At 43.5% G+C, this 20,996-nt stretch overlaps 1 protein-coding gene across 1 annotated transcript in view; it reads left to right on the plus strand.

Moving 5' to 3' along the window:
• LAPTM4B (lysosomal protein transmembrane 4 beta) overlaps positions 1 to 20,996 on the plus strand; it is an 86,158-nt gene that overhangs the window by 41,300 nt on the left and 23,862 nt on the right. Inside the window, 4 exon segments of the mRNA XM_055286854.1 lie at positions 4,604 to 4,677; positions 5,345 to 5,467; positions 8,387 to 8,485; positions 16,105 to 16,200. Coding sequence (XP_055142829.1) covers positions 4,604 to 4,677; positions 5,345 to 5,467; positions 8,387 to 8,485; positions 16,105 to 16,200 — 392 coding nt within the window.

The raw sequence follows: 20,996 nt of genomic DNA on the forward strand, positions 1-20,996 counted from the left end.
GCCATGTATAAAAATGGTCATAGTAGCTTTACTTATGATAGCCAAAAGTTGGAAACAATCCAGATTTCCAATGGCAGAATGGGCAAAAATGAAGCAGAGATGAAATGATATAAGCAAAATGGGTGGTGAGAATTAACTGTACTGTGTGTATGCTTATATATGTATGTGCATGTTTTGAAAGTTTTGATAATGAAAACTGAGAAATAGGAAACAGCAACAGAAAAGAATGATGAACCTGAGGAGGGCCAGCTTTCTTGATGGCTCTCAGCATCACAAACTAAGGTTCATCTCGCTCTGGCATTTGGAAAGGGCCCTTGGCTGCCTACCTGCCCTCTTCACATACCACAGACTAACTTGGCAGTCTGCACAGCTTGCTGGCTTGTGCATAAAGATCCTGACAGCCTTGAGGAAATAGAACTACAACAGCAGGGGAAGCTGAGCCAGGGGAACCATCCTGGCCCTTTATTTTCTTTACTTTTGTATTTTATTTTTTGAGACAGGGTCTTGCTCTGTCGCCCAGGCTGGAGTACAGTGGCACAATCTTGGCTGACTGCAACCTCTGCCTCATGGGCTCAAGCAGTTCTCCCACCTCAGTCTCCTGAGTAGCTGGGACCATAGGTGCGTACCACCATGCCTGGCTAATTTTTGTATTTTTAGTAGAGACGGGGTTTTGCCGTGTTGCCCAAGTTGGTTTTGAACTCCTGGGCTCAAGCGATCCATCCACCTTGGCCTCCAAAAGTCCTGAGATTGCAGGAGTGAGCCACCGCGCCTGGCCTGGCTCTTTATTTTCATCAATCTGCCTTCCCTTCCTTTGGAAAAAAATAGCATACTCTACATCTTGACTTTTTTTTTTAAAGGGTAAGTCAATGAATTATTTGGATTTTTTTTTTTTTTTTTTTTTTTTTTGAGTTGGAGTCTTACTCTGTCACCTGGGCTGGAGTACAGTGGTGCTATCTTGGCTCACTGCAACCTCCACCTCCCAGGTTCAGGTGATGCTTCTGCCTTGGCCTCCCGAGTAGCTGGGATTACAGGCATGTACCACCTTTTGTGTTTTTAGTAGAGACAGGGTTTCACCATGTTGGACAGTCTGTTCTTGAACTCCTGACCTCAAGTGATCCACCTGCCTCGGCCTCCCAGAGTGTTGGGATTACAGGCATGAGCCACTGCGCCCATCCTAGATGTTTATTTTCAAGGAGACTTTTTACAAAAGTACACCTTTGTATGTATGAGAAGACCACTAGAGTTGGTGAAGTCACTTGGATCATCTAGGCTAGCCATTTTACTATTCTTCTCTAGAGTTGAAGAATGGATGGAAGGCCATGGTTACTGGAGCTGGGAATGAGTCACCTAGATTTAACCTCTTTGTGAGGACCAGTGACATTTGGACTAGGACTACCACCAACCCAAGATAACCTCAGAGTAGGAGGCACCCTCACTCTACTTCCCTCCTTGTGATCTCATTCCCTCACCGGAGGGCAGAGGGCAAAAGAGCTGTATGTTGATAGCCCAAACACGTCACTGCCTGGGGCAGAGAACAGGGTGTTGAAGAATGGATTTGGAACAGCACCAGAAGCCAGCTGGTAGAGCCACTCCACTACTTACCTTGATGTTCCACCTAACCAAACAGTGTACATTTCCCTACTTTGCCTACAAGAATACTATAAAAAGCTCTGCTAATGTCTTACTGAAATCTTAGGATGTTATATTAGTCAGGGTTCCTTAGAGGGACAGAACTAATGGGATATATTTAAGGAAGTTTATTAAGGAGGATTGACTTATATGATCACAAAGTAAAGTCCCATGATAGGCCACATGCAAGTTGAGGAGCAAGGAAGCCAGTGGTGGGTCAGTCCAAGTCCCAAAACCTCAAAAGTAGGGAAGCTGTCAGTGCAGCCTTCAGTTTGTGGCCAAAGGCCGGAGAGCCCCTGGAAAACCACTGGTGTAAGTCCAGGAGTCCAAAAACGGAAGAATCTGGTGTCTGATGTTCGAGGGCAAGAAGCATCCAGCACGGGAGAAAGATGGAAGCCAGAAGACTCAGCAGGCCTGCTCTTCATCTTCTCCTGCCTGCTTTATTTTAGCCGAGCTGGCAGCTGATTAGATGGTACCCACCCAGATTGAAGGTGGGTCTTCGTCTCCCAGTCTGCTGACTGAAATGTTCATCTCCTTTGGCAACGCCCTCATGGGCACACCCAGGAACAATACTTTGCATCCTTCAATCCAGTCAAGTTGACACTCCAGATGCATTAAGCCTACAGAATCCCTTGGAGCTGTTGAGGTCCTGTTTGCCACTGGCTAAAAAGGAGTTAGATCAGCTTTGGTGTCCAGTATTCCTCCTTTTGTGCTCTTAACGTGCTCACCGGCTGCTTCTCCAATGCATTTTATTGTTGTTGTTTACATTTTAATGTTTTTCAAATCAGGATGTGATTTGCAGTTCAGCAGAGATTTAGTATGAGGATTATGTTTTCCCCGCTAGATCTCTATGTCGAAAAAATGCAAAGCTTTTAGAGAAGTTGTATGTACAATGAAAACCAATATTATTTTTCTCATTGGCAATAACTTGTTCTGCCAGATCTAGGAAAAGCAGTTTAAAAAAACCAATAGTTTGGGGTTCATTTTTATAAAATTATTTCTTATTAAATATTGAGTAGGTATAAAAGAATATTTATAAAATATTTATTACCTGTAGCAAATAATGGTGCTACAAGCAGTTGTGTACCTGCCAAGTTGGTTTAAGATATTTTTTCTTTTTTCTTTTCCTTTTTTTTTTTGAGACGGGGTCTCGCCCTTTCGCCCAGCCCGGAGTGCAGTGGAGCAATCTCGGCTCACTGCAAGCTCCGCCTCCTGGGTTCACGCCATTCTCCTGCCTCAGCCCCCCGAGTAGCTGGGACTACAGGCGCCCACCACCGCGCCCAGCTAATTTTTTGTATTTTTAGTAGAGACGGGGTTTCACCGTGTTAACCAGGATGGTCTTGATCTCCTGACCTCGTGATCCGCCCGCCTCGGCCTCCCAAAGTGCTGGGATTACAGGCGTGAGCCACCGCGCCCGACCGGTTTAAGATATTTTTAGGGCCGGGCGCGGTGGCTCACGCTTGTAATCCCAGCACTTTGGGAGGCCGAGGCGGGTGGATCATGAGGTCAGGAGATCGAGACCACGGTGAAACCCCGTCTCTACTAAAAATACAAAAAAATTAGCCAGGCGTGGTGGCGGGCACCTGTAGTCCCAGCTACTCGGAGAGGCTGAGGCAGGAGAATGGCGTGAACCCGGGAGGCGGAGCTTGCAGTGAGCCGAGATTGTGCCACTGCACTCCAGCCTGGGCGACAGAGCGAGACTCTGTATCAAAAAAAAAAAAAGATATTTTTGTCCGGGTGTGGTGACTTATGCCTGTAATCCCATAGTGGCAATGCCCAGGCAATTGAAGCTGCAATGAGCCATGATTGCACCATTGCAACTCCAGCTTGCTCCCAAGACAAGACCAAACAAGACCCCTTATTTACCAGAGATTGACTAAAGAGAAAAAGAAGTTGAAGGCTGGGCATGGTGGCTCATGCCTGTAATCCCAGAACTTTGGGAGGCCAAGGCTGGCAGATCACTTGAAGTTAGGAGTTCGAGACCAGCCTGGCCAACTTGGTGAAACCCCCGTCTACTAAAAATACAAAAATTGGCATGGTGGAGCACACCTGTAGTCTCAGCTACTTAGGGGGCTGAAGTGGGAGACTCGTTTGAGCCTGGGATGTGGAATTTGCATTGAGCCAATGTTGTCCCACTGCATTCCAGCCCGGGCGACAGTGAGACTCTGTCTCAAAAAAATAAAAATAAAAAAGAAAAGAATAAAATAGAATAACCAGATGGTATGGCTGTCTTATAGCAAGCAAGAGAGTGGGACAAGGTGAAGCGAGATTAGAGAGGTAGACTGCTCCGGAATAAAGAGGAACATCAAGGCCTTGATAAGAAATGAAGGTTTTATTTTTATTTATTTATTTTTTTTGAGACGGAGTCTTGCTCTGTTGCCCAGGCTGGAGTGCAGTGGCGTGATCTCGGCTCACTGCAAGCTCCGCCTCCCAGGTTCACGCCATTCTCCTGCCTCAGCCTCCCAAGTAGCTGGGTCTGCAGGTGCCCACCACCACGCCTGGCTAATTTTTTGTATTTTTAGTAGAGACAGGGTTTCACCGTGTTAGCCAGGATGGTCTTGATCTCCTGGACCTCATGATCCGCCCTCCTCAGCCTCCCAAAGTGTTGGGATTACAGGCGTGAGCCACCGCACCCAGCTGGAGGTTTTATTTTAAATAAGATGGGAAGCTATGAAGACTTTCATTAGAGCTTTGAGGCACACATGAGTTTATAAAATAGAAGTTAGACACCTATATATCTATAAAGTAATACCTAACGCATTATTTATATAATCAGTGGACCAGAAGAACAAACATTAAAAAAATCTGTAAACCAATATCCCTTTTTCTATTTTGAAATAATCTCTTAGTATAAAGTATTTACTAACTTTATACTAGTTTATTTACAAAACGCCTCTGAGAAGAGACTGAGAGTATTCAGTGGATCCACTACTGATTGTCTTTTTTAAAAAATTTCTTTTTAATCTTTTGGCAGACATGTGCATTGCCATTGCGATTTCTCTTCTCATGATCCTGATATGTGCTATGGCTACTTACGGAGCGTACAAGGTAAGCAGCTTGCAGTAAGATGCTGGCCTTTTCCTTGGTCTCTTACATGTGTAATCTGTGCTGCTGTCTATAGTAAGTGAGAAGTGACTTTCCAGTTCTCTGTTAAGAATCTCTGTTTAAATCTCTCGTTTGTATTATGTAGTACTAGGAAAACCAATATTATACTGGAAATTTTTTTTTTTTTTTTTTTTGGGAAGACAGGGTCTCACTCTCACACAGGCTGGAGTAGAGTGGCGTGATCTTAGCTCACTGCAATTTCCGCCTCCCAAGTTCAAGTGATTCTCCCACCTCAGCCTCCAGAGTAGCTGGGACTACAGGTGTGCGCCACCACACCTTGCTGATTTTTGCATTTTTTAGTAGAGACGTGATTTCACCATGTTGGGCAGGCTAGTCTCGAACTCCTGACCTTAAGTGATCCACCCACCTCAGCCTCCCAAAATGCTGGGATTACAGGTGTGAGCCACCACACACAGACAGTCCTGGAAATGTTCACTGAAGCTTATTTGTTGACTGCTTATATTTGGCATACCGGTTTCCACCATGACCTGGGTTAATGAATTCCAATTTTTCCATTTCCTTTCAGATTAATAACATACTTCTTTGAATTTAACAAAATATTGTTTTATAATATTGAACACATTAACTTTCTATTTTCTGTTCTGTTTAGCAACGTGCAGCCTGGATCATCCCATTCTTCTGTTACCAGATCTTTGACTTTGCCCTGAACATGTTGGTTGCAATCACTGTGCTTATTTATCCAAACTCCATTCAGGAATACATACGGCAACTGGTATGTGGCCCTCTTACTGCTCCTTTACATTAATTCTTTTCATTAGGGAAGCTGGTTAAGTAAGGGATGTGTAGAGATACACAGACATTAATTTCAAGATTTTTAGCTTGCAGCTGAGTTACCAATAAGAAATTTCTTTTTTTTTTTTTCTGAGGTAGAGTCTTGCTCTCATCACCCAGTCTGGAGTGCAGTGATGCGATCTCGGCTCACTGCGACCTCTGCCTCCAGGGTCTCAGCCTCCCAGCTAGCTGGGATTATAGGCATGTACCAACATACCTGGCTAATTTTGTATTTTTAGTAGAGATGGGGTTTCGCCATGTTGGTCAGGCTGGTCTCGAACTCCTCACCTCAGGTGATCCACCCATCTTGGCCTCCCAAAGTGCTGGGATTACGGGTGTGAGCCACTGTTCCTGGCCTGATTAGAAAGTTTTGAGGGCTGGGGTTATGATTGGTGGCAGTGATGGTGGTGTTTGATGTGCCTACCTAAATTATAGTCCAGTTACTAATAGTCTTATTTGGTAAAATGTAGATTTCTCAGTTATCAACAAAGGATAGCTTTTTGCCTCTGCTAGTGTGTTGAAAGTGGAACTCTGCTCAAAAACAAACAAAATAATTAGCTGGGAGAGGTGGCACATGCCTGTGACCCAAGCTACTCGGGAGGCTGAGGCAGGAAAATTGCTTGAACCTGGGAGGTGGAGGCTGCCGTGAGCCAAGATCACGCCACTGCGCTCCAGCCTGGGCAATAGAGTGAGGCCTCATCTTAAAAAAAAAAGAAGAAAGTGGAAAGAAAGTGGAACGCTGCTGTATACCAGCTCCCAAATTTGTTTGACCATAGAATCCCTTTCTCAAGCATCATTTTGGGATTAGTTTGTGGTTAAATGTCCTTTGTTGACCATATGAGTGAATATTGGTGGTAGGGTATTAAGAAGCTTATAATGGCTAAGAGGTTGGAATGACTTTATTTATTTTTGAGACAGGGTCTCTGTCACCCAGGCTGGAGTGCAGTGGCGTGATTATGGCTTGCTGCAGCGTTGACCTCCCAGGCTCCCGTGATCCTCCCATCTCAACTTCTTGAGTAGCTGGCACTACAGGCATGCACCACCATGCCCACCTAATTTTTCTTGTTGTATCTTTTGTAGAGATGGGGTTTCACCATGTTGCCCAGGCTTGTCTCAAACTCCTAGACTCAAGTGATCCTCCAACCTTGGCCTCCCAAAGTGCTGGCATTATAGATGTGACTCACTGTACCAGGCCAACTTTACTTTTTTTTTTGAGACAGAGTCTCACTCTGTCACCCAGGCTGGAGTGCAGTGTTGTGATCTCGGCTCACTGCAACATCCACCTCCCTGGGTTCAAGCCATTCTCCTGCCTCAGTCTCCCGAGTAGCTGGGATTACAGGCACCCGCTACCATGCCGGGCTAATTTTTTGTATGTTTAGTAGAGATGGGGTTTCACCGTCTTTTCCAGGCTGGTCTCAAACATTTAGCCTCAGGGGATCCACCCTCATTGGCCTCCCAGAGTGCTGGGAATACAGGCGCCCACTACCATGTCTGGCTAATTTTTGTATTTCTTTTTTTAGTAGAGGTGGGTTTTGCCATGTTGACCAGGCTGGTCTCGAACTCCTGACCTCACGTGATCCGCCCACCTTGGCCTCCCAAAGTGCTGAGATTACAGGCATGAGCCACCATGCCCAGCCTGCAACCTCAATCTTCTGGGCTCAAGTGATCCTCCCACCTTAGCCTCCCCAGTAGTTTGGACTACAGACATGCACCACCATGCCCGGCTAAATTTGTATTTTTAGTAGAGATGGGGTTTGACTATGTTGTCCAGGCTGGTCTCAAACACCTGTACTCAAGCAATCTGCCTGCCTCAGCCTCCCAAAGTGCTGAAATTACAGGCATGAGCCACTGTGCTTGGCCAAGTTATTTTATTAATAAAAGAATAAAGTTGCATGATCTGATCACAAAGAATGACGATTTTCTAAGATATTTTGTCCCAAGTGAAAGGAGACTGAAAACCATTAGGTGGTGTTCACCCTGGTGAGCAGGAGCCAAGCCCATGAGTCATGAGCCTTCTCCATGTTCTTCCTCAACATTGGAAACAACTTTGTTTTGGAATATTGCTCGTGAGGAATCAAAACACATGGTGTTGAATAGTGAAGAAGAGATAAAAGATGAGATAGCACAGTAGGCTGCCTTCCCATTCACTTGCCTAGGCCAGTGATGTAGGCATTGATCAATGCTATGTGAGTGTTTTGTGGGGAAAGTCCGGCAACTCCCTCTAACCATAGTAGCAGACTTTGATCCTCCTGAAAAGGTTCCCTTTGACCTGGTTGTTAAGCGTTGTGGATGGTAGTGCTTGATTATTTTCCCCCACCCTGGAAGTACTTGCTAGTAAAAGAGAATATGCTGTCTTGGGAGAAGTACCATCAACAAAAATGCTCTTTGCAAAGAAGACATCATTTTAGTAGGTTTCTGTCCCTTGCCCTGCATACGCCCTTTAGAATGGTTCAGAACTTTTGAGACATGGTCTGGCTCTGTCACCCAGGTGGCTGGAGTGCAGTGGCATGATCTCGCCCACTGCAACCTCCACCACTAGTGATTTGCTCACCCCAGCCTCCCAAGTAGCTGAGCTGGGTGACAGAGAGAAACGCCGTCTCAAAAAAAGGAATGGTTCAGAACTTGCAGAGAATACAAATTTCAGAGATCCCTGGATATACAAAATGTCCCTGGATACAGATCACTGACTTCTTTTATATGGTAGGAGGGCAGAGTCAGGCTAGAAATTTTGCACTGGTTCTAAATAATAGCTGTCTGCTTTAATCACTTGCTTTCTGATAAGCATGTCTGAATTGGTGCCCAAGGAATACTGTCTGGAATGATTAATGAGATTTGCTAATGAGGCCCTTTTCTTTTGCAGCCTCCTAATTTTCCCTACAGAGATGATGTCATGTCAGTGAATCCTACCTGTTTGGTCCTTATTATTCTTCTGTTTATTAGCATTATCTTGACTTTTAAGGTAAGCATGAGGGTTTTACTTATAGTCTAAAAATATTAAGTGTATTCCTGAATGCCAAAGAAGTAAACAAACTTTGGTCAGTTTATTGTCTTTCTTTGGACATCCAAATTGCTTTTTGATTTCCTAAGATTACAATTCCTTATGCTGTCTATATTAGAGGTAAACACTAACCAAAATTCCACAGTTTGATCAAGGAGTCCAAAATATATTTGGACAGAGATAAGTTAACATGTTATACATTACATAGTATATAATATTGCAACGTCTGTTACAAGGTCTGTGTAATGGATATTCTTTTGTAATTTTTTGCTAAAAGTGTAATATTTTCTGAATATTGTTCCATCTCAATCCATTATATGAATATCATTAATAAATTACTTGTTGAACATTGAGACATTTTTTACTTTTTCACTTAATAGGGCTGCAGTGAATATATTTAAGTACATCCCTATATTTATGCATTTATCTCAAGATAAATTTCCTTTTTTTTTTTTTTTTTTTTTTTGAGATGGAGTCTCGCTCTGTCGCCCAGGTTGGAGTGCAGTGGCGCAACCTTGGCTTACTGCAAGCTTCGCCTCCCGGCTTCATGCCATTCTCCTGCCTCAGCCTCCCCAGTAGCTGGGACCACAGACACCCGCCACCATGCCCGGCAAATTTTTTTGTATTTTTAGTAGAGATGGGGTTTCACTGTGTTAGCCAGGATGGTCTCGATCTCCTGACCTCATGATCTGCCTGCCTCGGCCTCCCAAAGCTGGGATTACAGGCGTGAGCCACCACACCCGGCTTCAAGATAAATTTCTTAAAATCAGGGTGTTCATGGTTGGAAAGCCTTTGATAGGTTGTCAAATTGATGCCCCCCAAAGTTAAATGACTTCTACTTCCAGCAGCAGTGCCTCACCCTTATCAATCAATTATTGCAAATTCTTTTTCATCTTCGTCAATCTGTTTATAAAAACATCATTATAACTTGTGCTTGTGAGCTACTAATGGGTAGAAAACTCTCATGGTTCTTTATGCTTTCAACTTTTTTCTTTTCTTGTTTCTTTTTCTTTTTTTTTTTTTTGAGGTAGGGTCTCTCCCTATAGTCTAGGCTGCCTCCTGCCTTGGTTTCCCAAAGTTTTGGGATTATAGGTGTGAGCCACTACACCCAGCATACTTTGAATTTTTGAATCTCACTGCCTTTCATTGTCTTAATTTTGGCATAAAATTATGTCATTCTTCAAAAATCATTCCTCAGTAAACTTGGGAAAGCTGCATTGAGGCAGAAAATTCATATAGATACTGTGATGAAAAGGAGTAGAAAGAAAGTGGTTCATTGGAAACCAGTTGGCCAGGTGAAATGGCTCACACCTGTGATCCCAACACTTTGAGAGGCTGAAGTGAAGATCGTTTGAGCTGGGAGTGTGAAGCTGTAGTGTGCTATGACAGCAGCACTGTACTTCAGCCTGGGTGACAGAGTGAGACCCCGTCTTGTTGTTGTTGTTGTTGAGACAGAGTCTCACTCTGTTGCCCAGGCTGGAGTGCAGAGATGAGATCTCGGCTCACTGCAACCTCTGCCTCCTAGGATCAAGCAATTCTCCTGCCTCAGTCTCACGAGTAGCTGGGACTACAGGTGCCTGCCACCACACCCAGCTAATTTTTGTATTTTAGTAGAGACAGGTTTCACTATGTTGGCCATACTGGTGTCGAACTCCTGACCTCAGGTGATTTGCCTGCCTCGGCCTCCCAAAGTGCTGGGATTACAGGCATAAGCCACTGCACCTGGCTGGGGACGCCGTCTCTTAAAAAATAAATAAGGCCGGGTGTGGTGGCTCATGCCTGTAATCCCAGCACTTTGGGAGGCCAAGACGGGTGGATCACGAGATCAGGAGATGGAGACCATCCTGGCTAACATGGTGAAGCCCTGTCTCTACTAAAAATACAAAAAATTAGTTGGGCATGGTGGCGGGCGCCTGTACTCCCAGCTACTTGGGAGGCTGAGGCAGGAGAATGGCATGAACCCAGGAGGCAGAGCTTGCAATGAGATGAGATCGAGCCACTGCACTCCAGCCTGGGCTACTCCATCTCAAAAAAAAAAAAAATAATGAAATGTTGGGGTGATCAGACACAACACCAGGTCGTGGGGGTTGCGAAGTCCGGCAGAGTCAAAGGAATGAGACAAGACAAGTTAAGAATACATAGAGTGGGTCCAGGGGTCCAGCACCAGTTTGGAGGCTGCGAAGGCCCCGAGCTCTGGGAGCCCACACTATTTATTGGTAATCAAACAAAGAAGCAGGTAGTGAGGACTTGTGGATGTGGGGGTAGACAGGTGAGGATGTGAGGATAGAAAGGTAGCGGTGCATCAAGCGTAGCTGTGACAGTTTCGCATATTCTCTGCTACTTGAGATAAGGGAGAACAGGTTCTTCTAATTCGAGATACAATCTATTTGTGATCTTGGGAGAGCAAGGAGCAAGGGGCCAGCGAGTGTGGATATATTCCAGAGGCTACAAGGGGTTTTATGCCTTGAGCCCTAGGTTCTCTCCAAGCTGCAAGGGGTTTTATGCTCTGGGCTTAGATTGTAGTGCGGCAAGGCAGCCTTCCACCCTTTGGCACAGAGCTTGGTGTTCCATAGGCCACAAGGGGTTATAGACCCTGGACCCAGGACGTGTTCCAAGACTCTTTTACATTAGGTCAGAAGCCCTGCCTCAGCTCTTCTGCCAACAGAAATAAAAAAATTAAAAATAAATAAATAATTAAAGAAAATGAATTGAGTCTAAATTTCCATCATAAAACACCATGATTTCATGTGTCATTCAGCAGTTAAGGATGTGAGTGATTTACACACAGATGTTGGGCGTTACTGCCTTGCAGCCCAGCTCCTCCGCTCCAGTTTCTTGGCTGGTATTTGGCCCCACATGTTGCCCTCTGACCTCCAAGCCTGTGAGGCTAGGGCTGCCTACCATCCAGGCTGCAGGCAGAGCTGGCAGTGACCCTTGGTGAAAGGCCACAGACTCACATCTCACTCGTTGTAGTTTGTCTTTGAAGGGTAGACTCCCTTTTTGGTCTCTCTCCCATGACTTAAAATTTATGTGTGTGAGTAATTTTTCTAGATTTTTTTTTTTTTTTTTTTTTTGAGATGGAGTCTCACTCTGTTGCCCAGGCTGGAGTGCGGTGGTGCGATCTCGGCTCGCTGCAACCTCCGCTCCTGGGTTCACGCCATTCTCCTGCCTCAGCCTCCTGAGTAGCTGGGACTACATGCGCCCGCCACCACGCCTGGCTAATTTTTTTTGTATTTTTAGTAGAGACGGGGTTTCACCATGTTAGCCAGGATGATCTCAATCTTCTGAACTCGTGATCTGCCCGCCTCGTGATCTGCCTCCCAAAGTGCTGGGATTACAGGCGTGAGCCACCGCACCTGTCCCAATTTTTCTAGATTTTATAAATCTTACCTGCAGGAAGGTTAGTCTGACCAAGCTAACTCTGCCATTACCAGAAACTCGGAAGCTAGAACCTCACAATTATCTTTAAAAAGACTTTTTAAATCTTTTAAACATTTTCACTTATACTTATTTGAAATGCCCACATCACATTTTGAGTCAGAGGACCTAGGGTTGGCTTCTGTCAGTATGACTTCTATTTTATTTATTTATTTATTTATTTATTTTTAAAGGCACAACCGTGTTCATCATTACTAGTCATATAGTCTAAATTAGCAAAACCATAGCAGAATAATAATACTCATTGATATATTAATATAGACATTAAAAGATATTTTTGAATGCACTTAATTTTTAAAAAAATTTTTGTGGGTACATACTAAGTATATTTATGGGGTATATGAGATACTTTGATACAGTGCAGAATAATCACATCATGGAAAATTGGGCGTCCATCCCCTTAAGCATTTAGTCATACTGTTTTAGTTATTTTTTTTGAGACAAGAGTGTCACTCTGTCACCCAGGCTGGAGTGCAGTGGCGTGATCCCGGCTCACTGCATCCTCCGCCTCCCGGGTTCAAGTGATTTTCCTGCCTCAGCCTCCCGAGTAGTTGGGACTACAAGTGCCCGCCACCATGCTTGACTAATTTTTTGTATTTTTAGTAGAGGCAGGGTTTCATCGTGTTAGCCAGGATGGTCTCTATTTCCTGACTTTGTGATCCGCCCACCTCAGCCTCCCAAAGTGCTGGGATTACAGGCGTGAGCCACCACACCTTTTAGTTATTTTTAAATGTTGTCAGTGCTGCCTTTAGCTTTGGTCAGAGCCTTGGTTTCTTTATTTACTAAATAGTGATAATAATTAATAAAACATTCTGCAGCATGACTGAGATAATGGATGGGAAGGTGCATCATACATTTATTCAGCAAATATTTATTAAGAAGCTCTCATGTGGCAGGCTCTGTTCTAGTACTGTGGTTTGGTAGTGATTAAGAAAAATCCCTGCCCTATGGTGCTTTTATAAATTGCAAAACACAAATATTGTCTCATTAATGGGACCATACTAATTGTTCATATCAGTGTCTCCAACCTGGGAGAAATGTACACATGTATGTGTGATAAAATTTTATTTTATATATTTTTATTATATATATTATATAATTTTTTATAGATGAGGGGTTCTCACTGTGTTGCCCAGGCTGGTCTCAAACTTTTGGCCTCAAGTAATTCTCCTGCCTCAGCCTCCCTCAGTGTTGGGATTATAAGTGTGAGCCAGCGGGCCCTGGCCAGTGCCTTCATTTTTATATCCCTCCCAGCACTAAACTGATGTGTTGCACCTAGAGACTCCATAATTATTGTTTTTCTTTTTTCAAGACAGGGTCTTGTTCTGTGGCCCAGGCTGGAGAGAAGTGGCCTAGTGTGATCTTAGCTGACCGCTACCTCTGTGTCCCGGGCTCTGGTGATCCTCCCGCCTGGCCAGTAGTAGCTGGTACTGTAGGCACACACCACTACTGGCGAATTTTTCCATTTTTATTAGAGATGAGGTTTCGTTATGTCGCCCAGGCTGGTCTGGAACTCCTGGGCTCAAGTGATCCGTCTGCCTCCTCCTCCCAAAGTGCTGGGATTATAGGCATGAGCCACCTTGCCTGGCCAAGACTCAGTAATTGTTAGTTTAGATTAATAGGAGTATGCATGTTTTGGTTTCATATACTGGTTCACTGGATTAGTGCCTCTCATCACCAAAATTTGCTGTTACTTTGCGATAAGTGTTATCACCACAATTCTTTGAAGCCCCAAAACAAGACAGTTGTCAGCTTTGCTCTGCCCTAAGACAGAAAAGGAAGCGCAGTGATTACCCCCTACCTCTGCAGGTAGATGATGGGAAGAATCTATCAGTGCAAGTTAATTTGGGAAATACACTAAATAGTTCTTTTTTTTTTTTTGAGACAGAGTCTTGCTCTGTCGCCCAGGCTGGAGTGCAGTGGCGCAATCTCGGCTCACTGCAAGCTCTGCCTCCTGGGTTCACGCCATTCTCCTGCCTCAGCCTCCCAAGGTAGCTGGGACCACAGGCGCCCACCACCACCCCCGGCTAATTTTTTTGTATTTTTAGTAGAGACGGGGTTTCACCGTGTGAGCAAGGATGGTCTCGATATCCTGACCTTGTAATCCGCCCGCCTCTGCCTCCTAAAGTGCTGGGATTACAGGCGTGAGCCACCATGCCCGGCCCACTAAATAGTTCTAATTCAATATTGCAGAAGTGTGAAGTAAGAAATAAGGTCAATGAAAGAAGTACCTGGGCTTTTAAAGACAGCAGGTCGAGGTTTTTCCCCTTTTGGAGTGTGTAGTAGGTGAATGCATGTGGCCTTGCAAAGGCCCTTGAGAATGCCTATTCTGGGCATTCTATACGAATACAATCATCATACAATATGTTTTTTCGGTTGTGTGTGGTTTTTTTTTTGAGATGGAGTCTCACTCTGTCACCCAAGCTGGAGTGCAGTGGCGCAATCTCAGCTCACTGCAACCTCCACCTCCCAGGTTCACTCGATTCTCCTGTCTCAGCCTCCCACATAGCTGGGATTACAGGCATGCATCCCATTGTCCGGCTAATTTTTGTATGTTTAGTGGAGATGGGGTTTCACCATGTTGGCCAGGCTGGTCTCAAACTCTTGGGCTCAAGTGATCCACCCACCTTGGCCTCCCAAAGTGCTGGGATTACTATTGTGAGCCATTGTGCCCAGTCCCATTATTATTTTTATTTATTTATTTATTTTTGGAGATGGAGTCTCGCTCTGTCACCCAGGGTGGAGTGCAGTGGCACGATCTTGGCTCACTGCAACCTCTGCCTCCTGGGTTCAAGCAATTCTCCTGCCTCAGCCTCCTGAGTAGCTGGGACTACAGGTGCACGCCACCACACCCAGCTAATTTTTTGTATTTTAGTAGAGATGGGGTTTCACCATGTTTCCCAGGCTGTTCTGGAACTCCTGAACTCTGGCAATCCACCCGCCTTGGCCTCCCAAAGTGTTAGGATTACAGGCGTGAGCCACTGTGCCCGGCCCCGCCCCATTATTTTTATTGTTGTTAATATTACATTGTATGGATGGTGCCACATTTTGTCTATCCATTCATCAGTTGAGGGACATTTGGGTTGCTTCCACTTTTTGGCTATTATGAATAATGCTGCTGTGAACATTCAAGTTTTTGTGTGGATGTATGTTTTCATTTTATTAGGTATATATTATATATATATACACATATATATACACATATATATATACACATATATATACACACACACATATATATATATAATATATAATATATATATATATATACACACTATATGTAGAATACCTAGGAGTGGAATTGCTGGGTCATGTTGTAACTCTGTTTAGCCTTTCAAGGAACTGCTGGACTTTTCCAGAGTGGCTGCAACCATTTTACATTCTCATAAGCAATGTATTTCCTGGATTTTAGCAATCTAGTTTCTCTATGTGTTTAAACTTCTTTTAATCAAATAATTTTAATGTTAAGGGATTTTGAAATCATTTAGTTCTAATCCAGTTACACATGATGGAATGAAAGTACAGAGTTCATAGCTTAAACATCTCCCATGAACTCATGTTTCATTTCTAAGCAGTATTTATGTTGGACATTAATTTTAAGTATCTTCGTCAGATATTTCGTTAATAAAGGGGAAACGTTTTAGTGAATTTTATTGACTGTGAGGTAAATTTATATGCTATGAAATTATTTAAAAAATTGGCTTGTGTAATAAAATCACAGATAATCATATAGAAGAAAAATTTCCAAAGAAGCAGTTAAACTGTGGCAATAAATGAGTTAGTACATTCGATTGTTCTGTGAATTCAGGAGCAATAAATGTTAATTGTGTGCTTGTTCTTTCCAGATGCTTATTAGAAATTTCTCATTCAACCCTCAACCCCTCCCCTCTCCCACCTTGCCCCAGTACCACCCCCATACCCCCACTGATGTAATAGAATACGGCTCCAGTAGCACATTGTGCCAAGAAGTTACTATACCCAACGTTTGTACTTTCAGGGACTTTTGTTTAGTAGAGCTGTTATAATATGTGCATTTATTGCTTATGTCCATAAAAGTTTTATAATATGGCTTTATCTGTGTGGTATTCTAAATTACCTGCAGTTTGAAAATTAAAAATCTGATAATCACTCGTCATTTTCAGGGTTACTTGATTAGCTGTGTTTGGAACTGCTACCGATACATCAATGGCAGGAACTCCTCTGATGTCCTGGTTTATGTTACCAGCAATGACACTACGGTAGGTGTGATGTCACTTATGGTAGAGATCTTGCCCACTCCTCTACTGTATGATGATCTTTAAATGTTTCTAGTGTTTGCTACATTTTTATTGTTACTGAAACATACTCATGAGCTGCTTATTTATCAAAAGATTCATCTTAGTTATCAAAATACTCATTTAACTATGAAGTTAAATGAAATGTATTTTGTTTTTCTTACAGGATATTAAAATCTAGATGGCTCAACTCTGGTTTATTTTAAAATATATTACAGATAGATAATATATGTGCCGTATTTATTTATCTTAAACCTGCATTATTAAACCATGGTATATAATTCTAGATATCGCTTCTGCATTGTGTGACATTATATTAACTCACTTTATATGTGAAGTTAAACCGAGATGGGATGTTTACAGGTAGGTAAAAAAGAACTGCAAAGTTAGTATGTCTTTTTAATTTACCTTATGTATGTATTCTTAGTAAAATAATTTAGGTGATCTCTGTTCTGCTACTAGTTGCTCATACTTTAAAATTGCAAACCTGTCATAAAAGATCTTTGAAAGCATGTCTTCACCGGAAGAGTCCATGAAAACATATGCACTTTATGTAAATTATCTTGAAATTTCCTGGCTCATGGTAAGATGAAGGTATAACTCCTCACAGTGTCTCTGTCGTCACTGCCTGATGTAATGTGCGGTACCAGGAAGTGCTCTATGTATGCATGGTTAGTGAAAACGATGGGGATGGATGACATGTAACTGTGTGGCATGGGACAGGATGGGTGGTCAAAACGGATAGGATTGGACTGGACAGGTGAAAGGAACACATAAATGGTAGGAGGTCAAATTTATACTAGAGTTTTGTGTTTTGGGTTTTTTTAGTTTGTTTTTTTCTGGTGACTTGCTCACTCTGACCTTACCGAAATAATCCAGCCTGTTCCTTACTTTACTTTCTTGTGTATAAAATGAGACTAAAACAATTACAGACTTTGTATTAAATATATGGGTGTAGGCTATTGTATTACTGAGATCTCTGTGTGATAGCTAAAGCATGTTATACACTGACAGTTTTCCTAAATGCTCACCACACATTTTTTGAGTTCAATCAAATATGCATGAGCAGTGGTTTAATAGACAGCCATGGCCAGATGCACAAAACCTGGCATACCCAGATGCTGAGGAGGCTTGTTTTGGGAATCTGCAGAATTCTGTATATTGATTACAGTAATCACGTGTTCTGCTCAACCCCTTTAAAATATCACTCCTGGGTCTGCAACTCTCTTTTAAAGAAATATCTATTCAAAATTTTTGTGATTTTGATAAAATTACCGGCTTAAGAATTTTTTTCCTTTTCTCTGAGTTGTTGGGTATTTTTTCGTTTGTTTTACCCATTAACTTTTTTTGTTTATTTGTTTTTTGAGTTTCGCCCAGGCTGGAGTGAAGTGGCGTGATCTCGTCTCACTGCAACCTCCACCCCCTGGGTTCAAGTGATTCTCCTGCCTCAGCCTGCCAAGTATCTGGGATTATAGGTGCCCACCACCATGCCCGGCTAATTTTTGTATTTTCGGTAGAGATAGGGTGTTGCCACATTGGCCAGATCGGTCTCGAACTCCTGACTTCAGGTGATCCACCTGCCTTGGCCTCCCAAAGTGCCAGGATTACAGATTTGAGCCACTGTGCCCGGCCTGTTTTACCCATTAACTTTTGCAGAAGGCAGGTTGTTGAGTGTTTAGCCATCTATAAATTTTTTCTTTTTCTTAAAACAAAAAAGTCCATAATTAGTGTTCTACTGAACTAATGAAAAATGTAAGCAAGGTTTGAGATTTTTAAGTTTGAAGAACCAATAAAGTTGTTACACAAGAGACATCAGAACCTCTTTGTAAATTTCATGGCGCATAGGGCTTATAAAGCCACCATCTTATAGAAGTATCTCAGAGCAGAGAATAATGCCCATATTGCATGTGCTTGTTTTGATATGGTGGTGTTATGAAAGAGGAGGCGTTACATAGGTTTTCATTCACAGTTCCTGGCTCTTAACTCTTCATAGCCATTGTTAGTCTTTGGTTATTACCCTAGGTGTGTCAGGTCTTAGGGAATCTCTGACTTACTCTTGCACTAAGGCAGGATTCTAATCTTCCCCTTCCTTTCTAATTGTGGGTCTTAAGACCTTCCATAAAGAGGGCCCAGCCTCGTACCCTGAGGGAAGGAATGCTGACCGTCCTTAGGAATGCTGAAGCTTCCTTAGGGATAGCTGAACTCCTGGAGGTTCCTTGAGGGTGGTACATCCAGGAAGGGCTTGGAAGCTCCGTGTTCCTTCACCCATATCTGTGAATCTCTTCATCTGTATCCCTTGTAGTATCCTTATAATAAACCAGTAAATCTCAGTAAGTGTTTCTGAGTCCAAAATGTTATGGGAACCTCAACTTGAAGGCTGCTTGGTCAGAAGCTCCTGGGGCCCAGACTTGCAGAGTGTCGGAGTGGGGAGGGGACACTTTTGGGGACTGAGCCCTTAACCTGTGGGATCTGACACTGTTTCCAGGTGTAGATAGTATTATGTGTGCATCTAAGTGAAGAGACAACCTGAAAAGGCTAAGTGTGAGCAACAAGGCTGTTTATTCACTTGGGTGCGAGCGGGCTCAGTCTGAAAAGAGAGTCAGCGAAGGGTGGTGGGATTGGAGCTAGTTTTATAGGTTAGGGGTAAGCAGTGGAAAGTTACAGTTAGGGGCCATTTATTGCGGGCAGGGGAAGGGGTCACAGGCGGGAAGGGTCACAGGGCACAATGTCACAAGGTTGATCGATCAGTTAGGGTAGAGTCTGTTACAATGGTAGAATGTTGCAAGGTTGGCTAATAAGCTAAGACGGCAGCTAGCTGTTTTTCTTCTTTTGTGGTTTTCCTGTTGTCCTAGACTTTCTGGCTCCAGGAGGCCTTCTGGATGTGTACAGTGTGGGTCACAGAGGTTACGATAGCTTGACCATGGTGCAGCTTTCTCAGAAGACCTCACATTCCCGTCTTTTTATATTAATAATGGAAAAACAAAAATGAGAAAGAGTAGTGAAGTGTGGCGAAAATTTATGGTGTAAATTTTGGGGGTGGTATGGAGGGATGATGGGAAATTTTTCTCAGGGCTGCTTCGAGCGGGATTAGGGGTGGCGTGGGTACCTAAAGTGAGAGAGAAAGGTTAAATCGAAGGGAGACCTTGGGGCAGGGGGTGACATTGTCGAGTTGTTAAAAGGAGCATAGTCGAATTTACTGATTAGTAATAGCTTGGATGCTGTTTTGTATGAACTGGGAGATTAGCCTGAAAAGACAAGGTCCGAATAAGAGAAGGAGAAGGATGAGTGCTAAAGGGCCTGTTAGTGGGAGGAGCCATGAAGCTAAGCTAGAGAATGGCCAAGTAGGTCCAGTATAACTATCTGCCTGATTAGTGAGTTTTTGAGCTCTGTCTTTAAGTTTTTTGATGTTGTTGTATACAAGGCCTGACTGATTTAAGTAAAAGCAGCATTCTTCATTTAAGAATAGGCGGAGTCCTCCTTTTTCAGCAGTAAGCAGATTGAGGCCTTGGTGATTTTGGAGGACAGCTGAGACTAAGGAATCGACTTGGGATTGGAGGACAGAAAGTGTTTGAATTATATTGGTAAGGCTAGCGGAGAAGTCATTGGAGAGACTGCAAAATGTGGTGATAGAAGTTGCAAGGCCTGCTACTCCTGTTCCAATTGCAGCAGTGGAAAATCCTAATCCTATAAGCAAGGGAATTAATGGAATGACTCTTTTTTGTCTTGTTGGAGTTATAAGGGGAATGGGGAGTTGCTCGCTTCCGTTTGCAAACTGGGTATTGGGAGTAAGGAAGATTTGAAGTGCAGGTGCCTGTCCAATTAGCAGGCAGGCACATGTAGGTGGAAGAGCCACTGCATTCCAGCCTGGGCTACAGAGCGATACTCTGTCTCAAAAAAAAAAAAAAAAAAAAAAAAAAAAAAAGAAGAAAGAAATGAAAAATTCAGCAGAAAGAGTCCTTGAGGCAGGCAGAACTGGAAGTGCAGAGTAAAAAGGTAAGAGTGTGTTCTGAAAGTGGGGTCCTGCACCTAGACCCCTAAGGATCCAGCAAGGGTAGCAGCTGTTAGAGGTTGTAGTGGGGTTTGGTAGGGGAGCTGCGTGGAGGGAGAGGTTCTGTTTTCATGGTGTATAAGAAAGCGCTTGGTATCTATAAGTAGCCATTCACTGTTATTTATAAGACTAGGTATAAGCAGGCAAGAAGAAGGACTTGGAGGGGAATCTGTTGAACAGAGGGAGGGTAGCCAAGGATGGAGCGAGAGAGCAGTAAGCGTTTTTCTAGACAAAAGTTGCTACCAATGTTTTAAAGACTGTTAGTGATGAGAGTGGGACTGGAATGCTCCAATTTGCTGGTTGATGTGAGTGTTGGGGCTTTGGAGGTGAAGAGTAAAGGAACATAAGGAAGACGGGAGGTTATGTAAGGGAATTCCAGTAGGTAATTGTTGGGAGATGCACAAGAGAGCGGCAATGGGGATAGTTGTCTGTGTAGCAAGGTGTCCAAGAACAGAGGGTGTGGAATTGATGTAGGGAGATAGACCTCGTAGGTAGGTAGGGAGAAGAGCAGCAGCCTGTTAGTATGAGATATTGGGGGAGTTTCTGCTGAATTTTTCTTTTCTTTCTTCTTTTTTTTTTTTGAGACAGAGTATCGCTCCGTAGCCCAGGCTGGAATGCAGTGGCACGACCTCGCTCACTGCTACCTCTGCCTCCCAGGTCCTGGTTCAAGCGATTCTCCTGCCTCAGCCTCCCGAGTAGCTGGGATTATAGG

This window comes from Symphalangus syndactylus, chromosome 7, assembly GCF_028878055.3.
Source record: "Symphalangus syndactylus isolate Jambi chromosome 7, NHGRI_mSymSyn1-v2.1_pri, whole genome shotgun sequence".
Lineage (NCBI taxonomy): Eukaryota > Metazoa > Chordata > Mammalia > Primates > Hylobatidae > Symphalangus > Symphalangus syndactylus.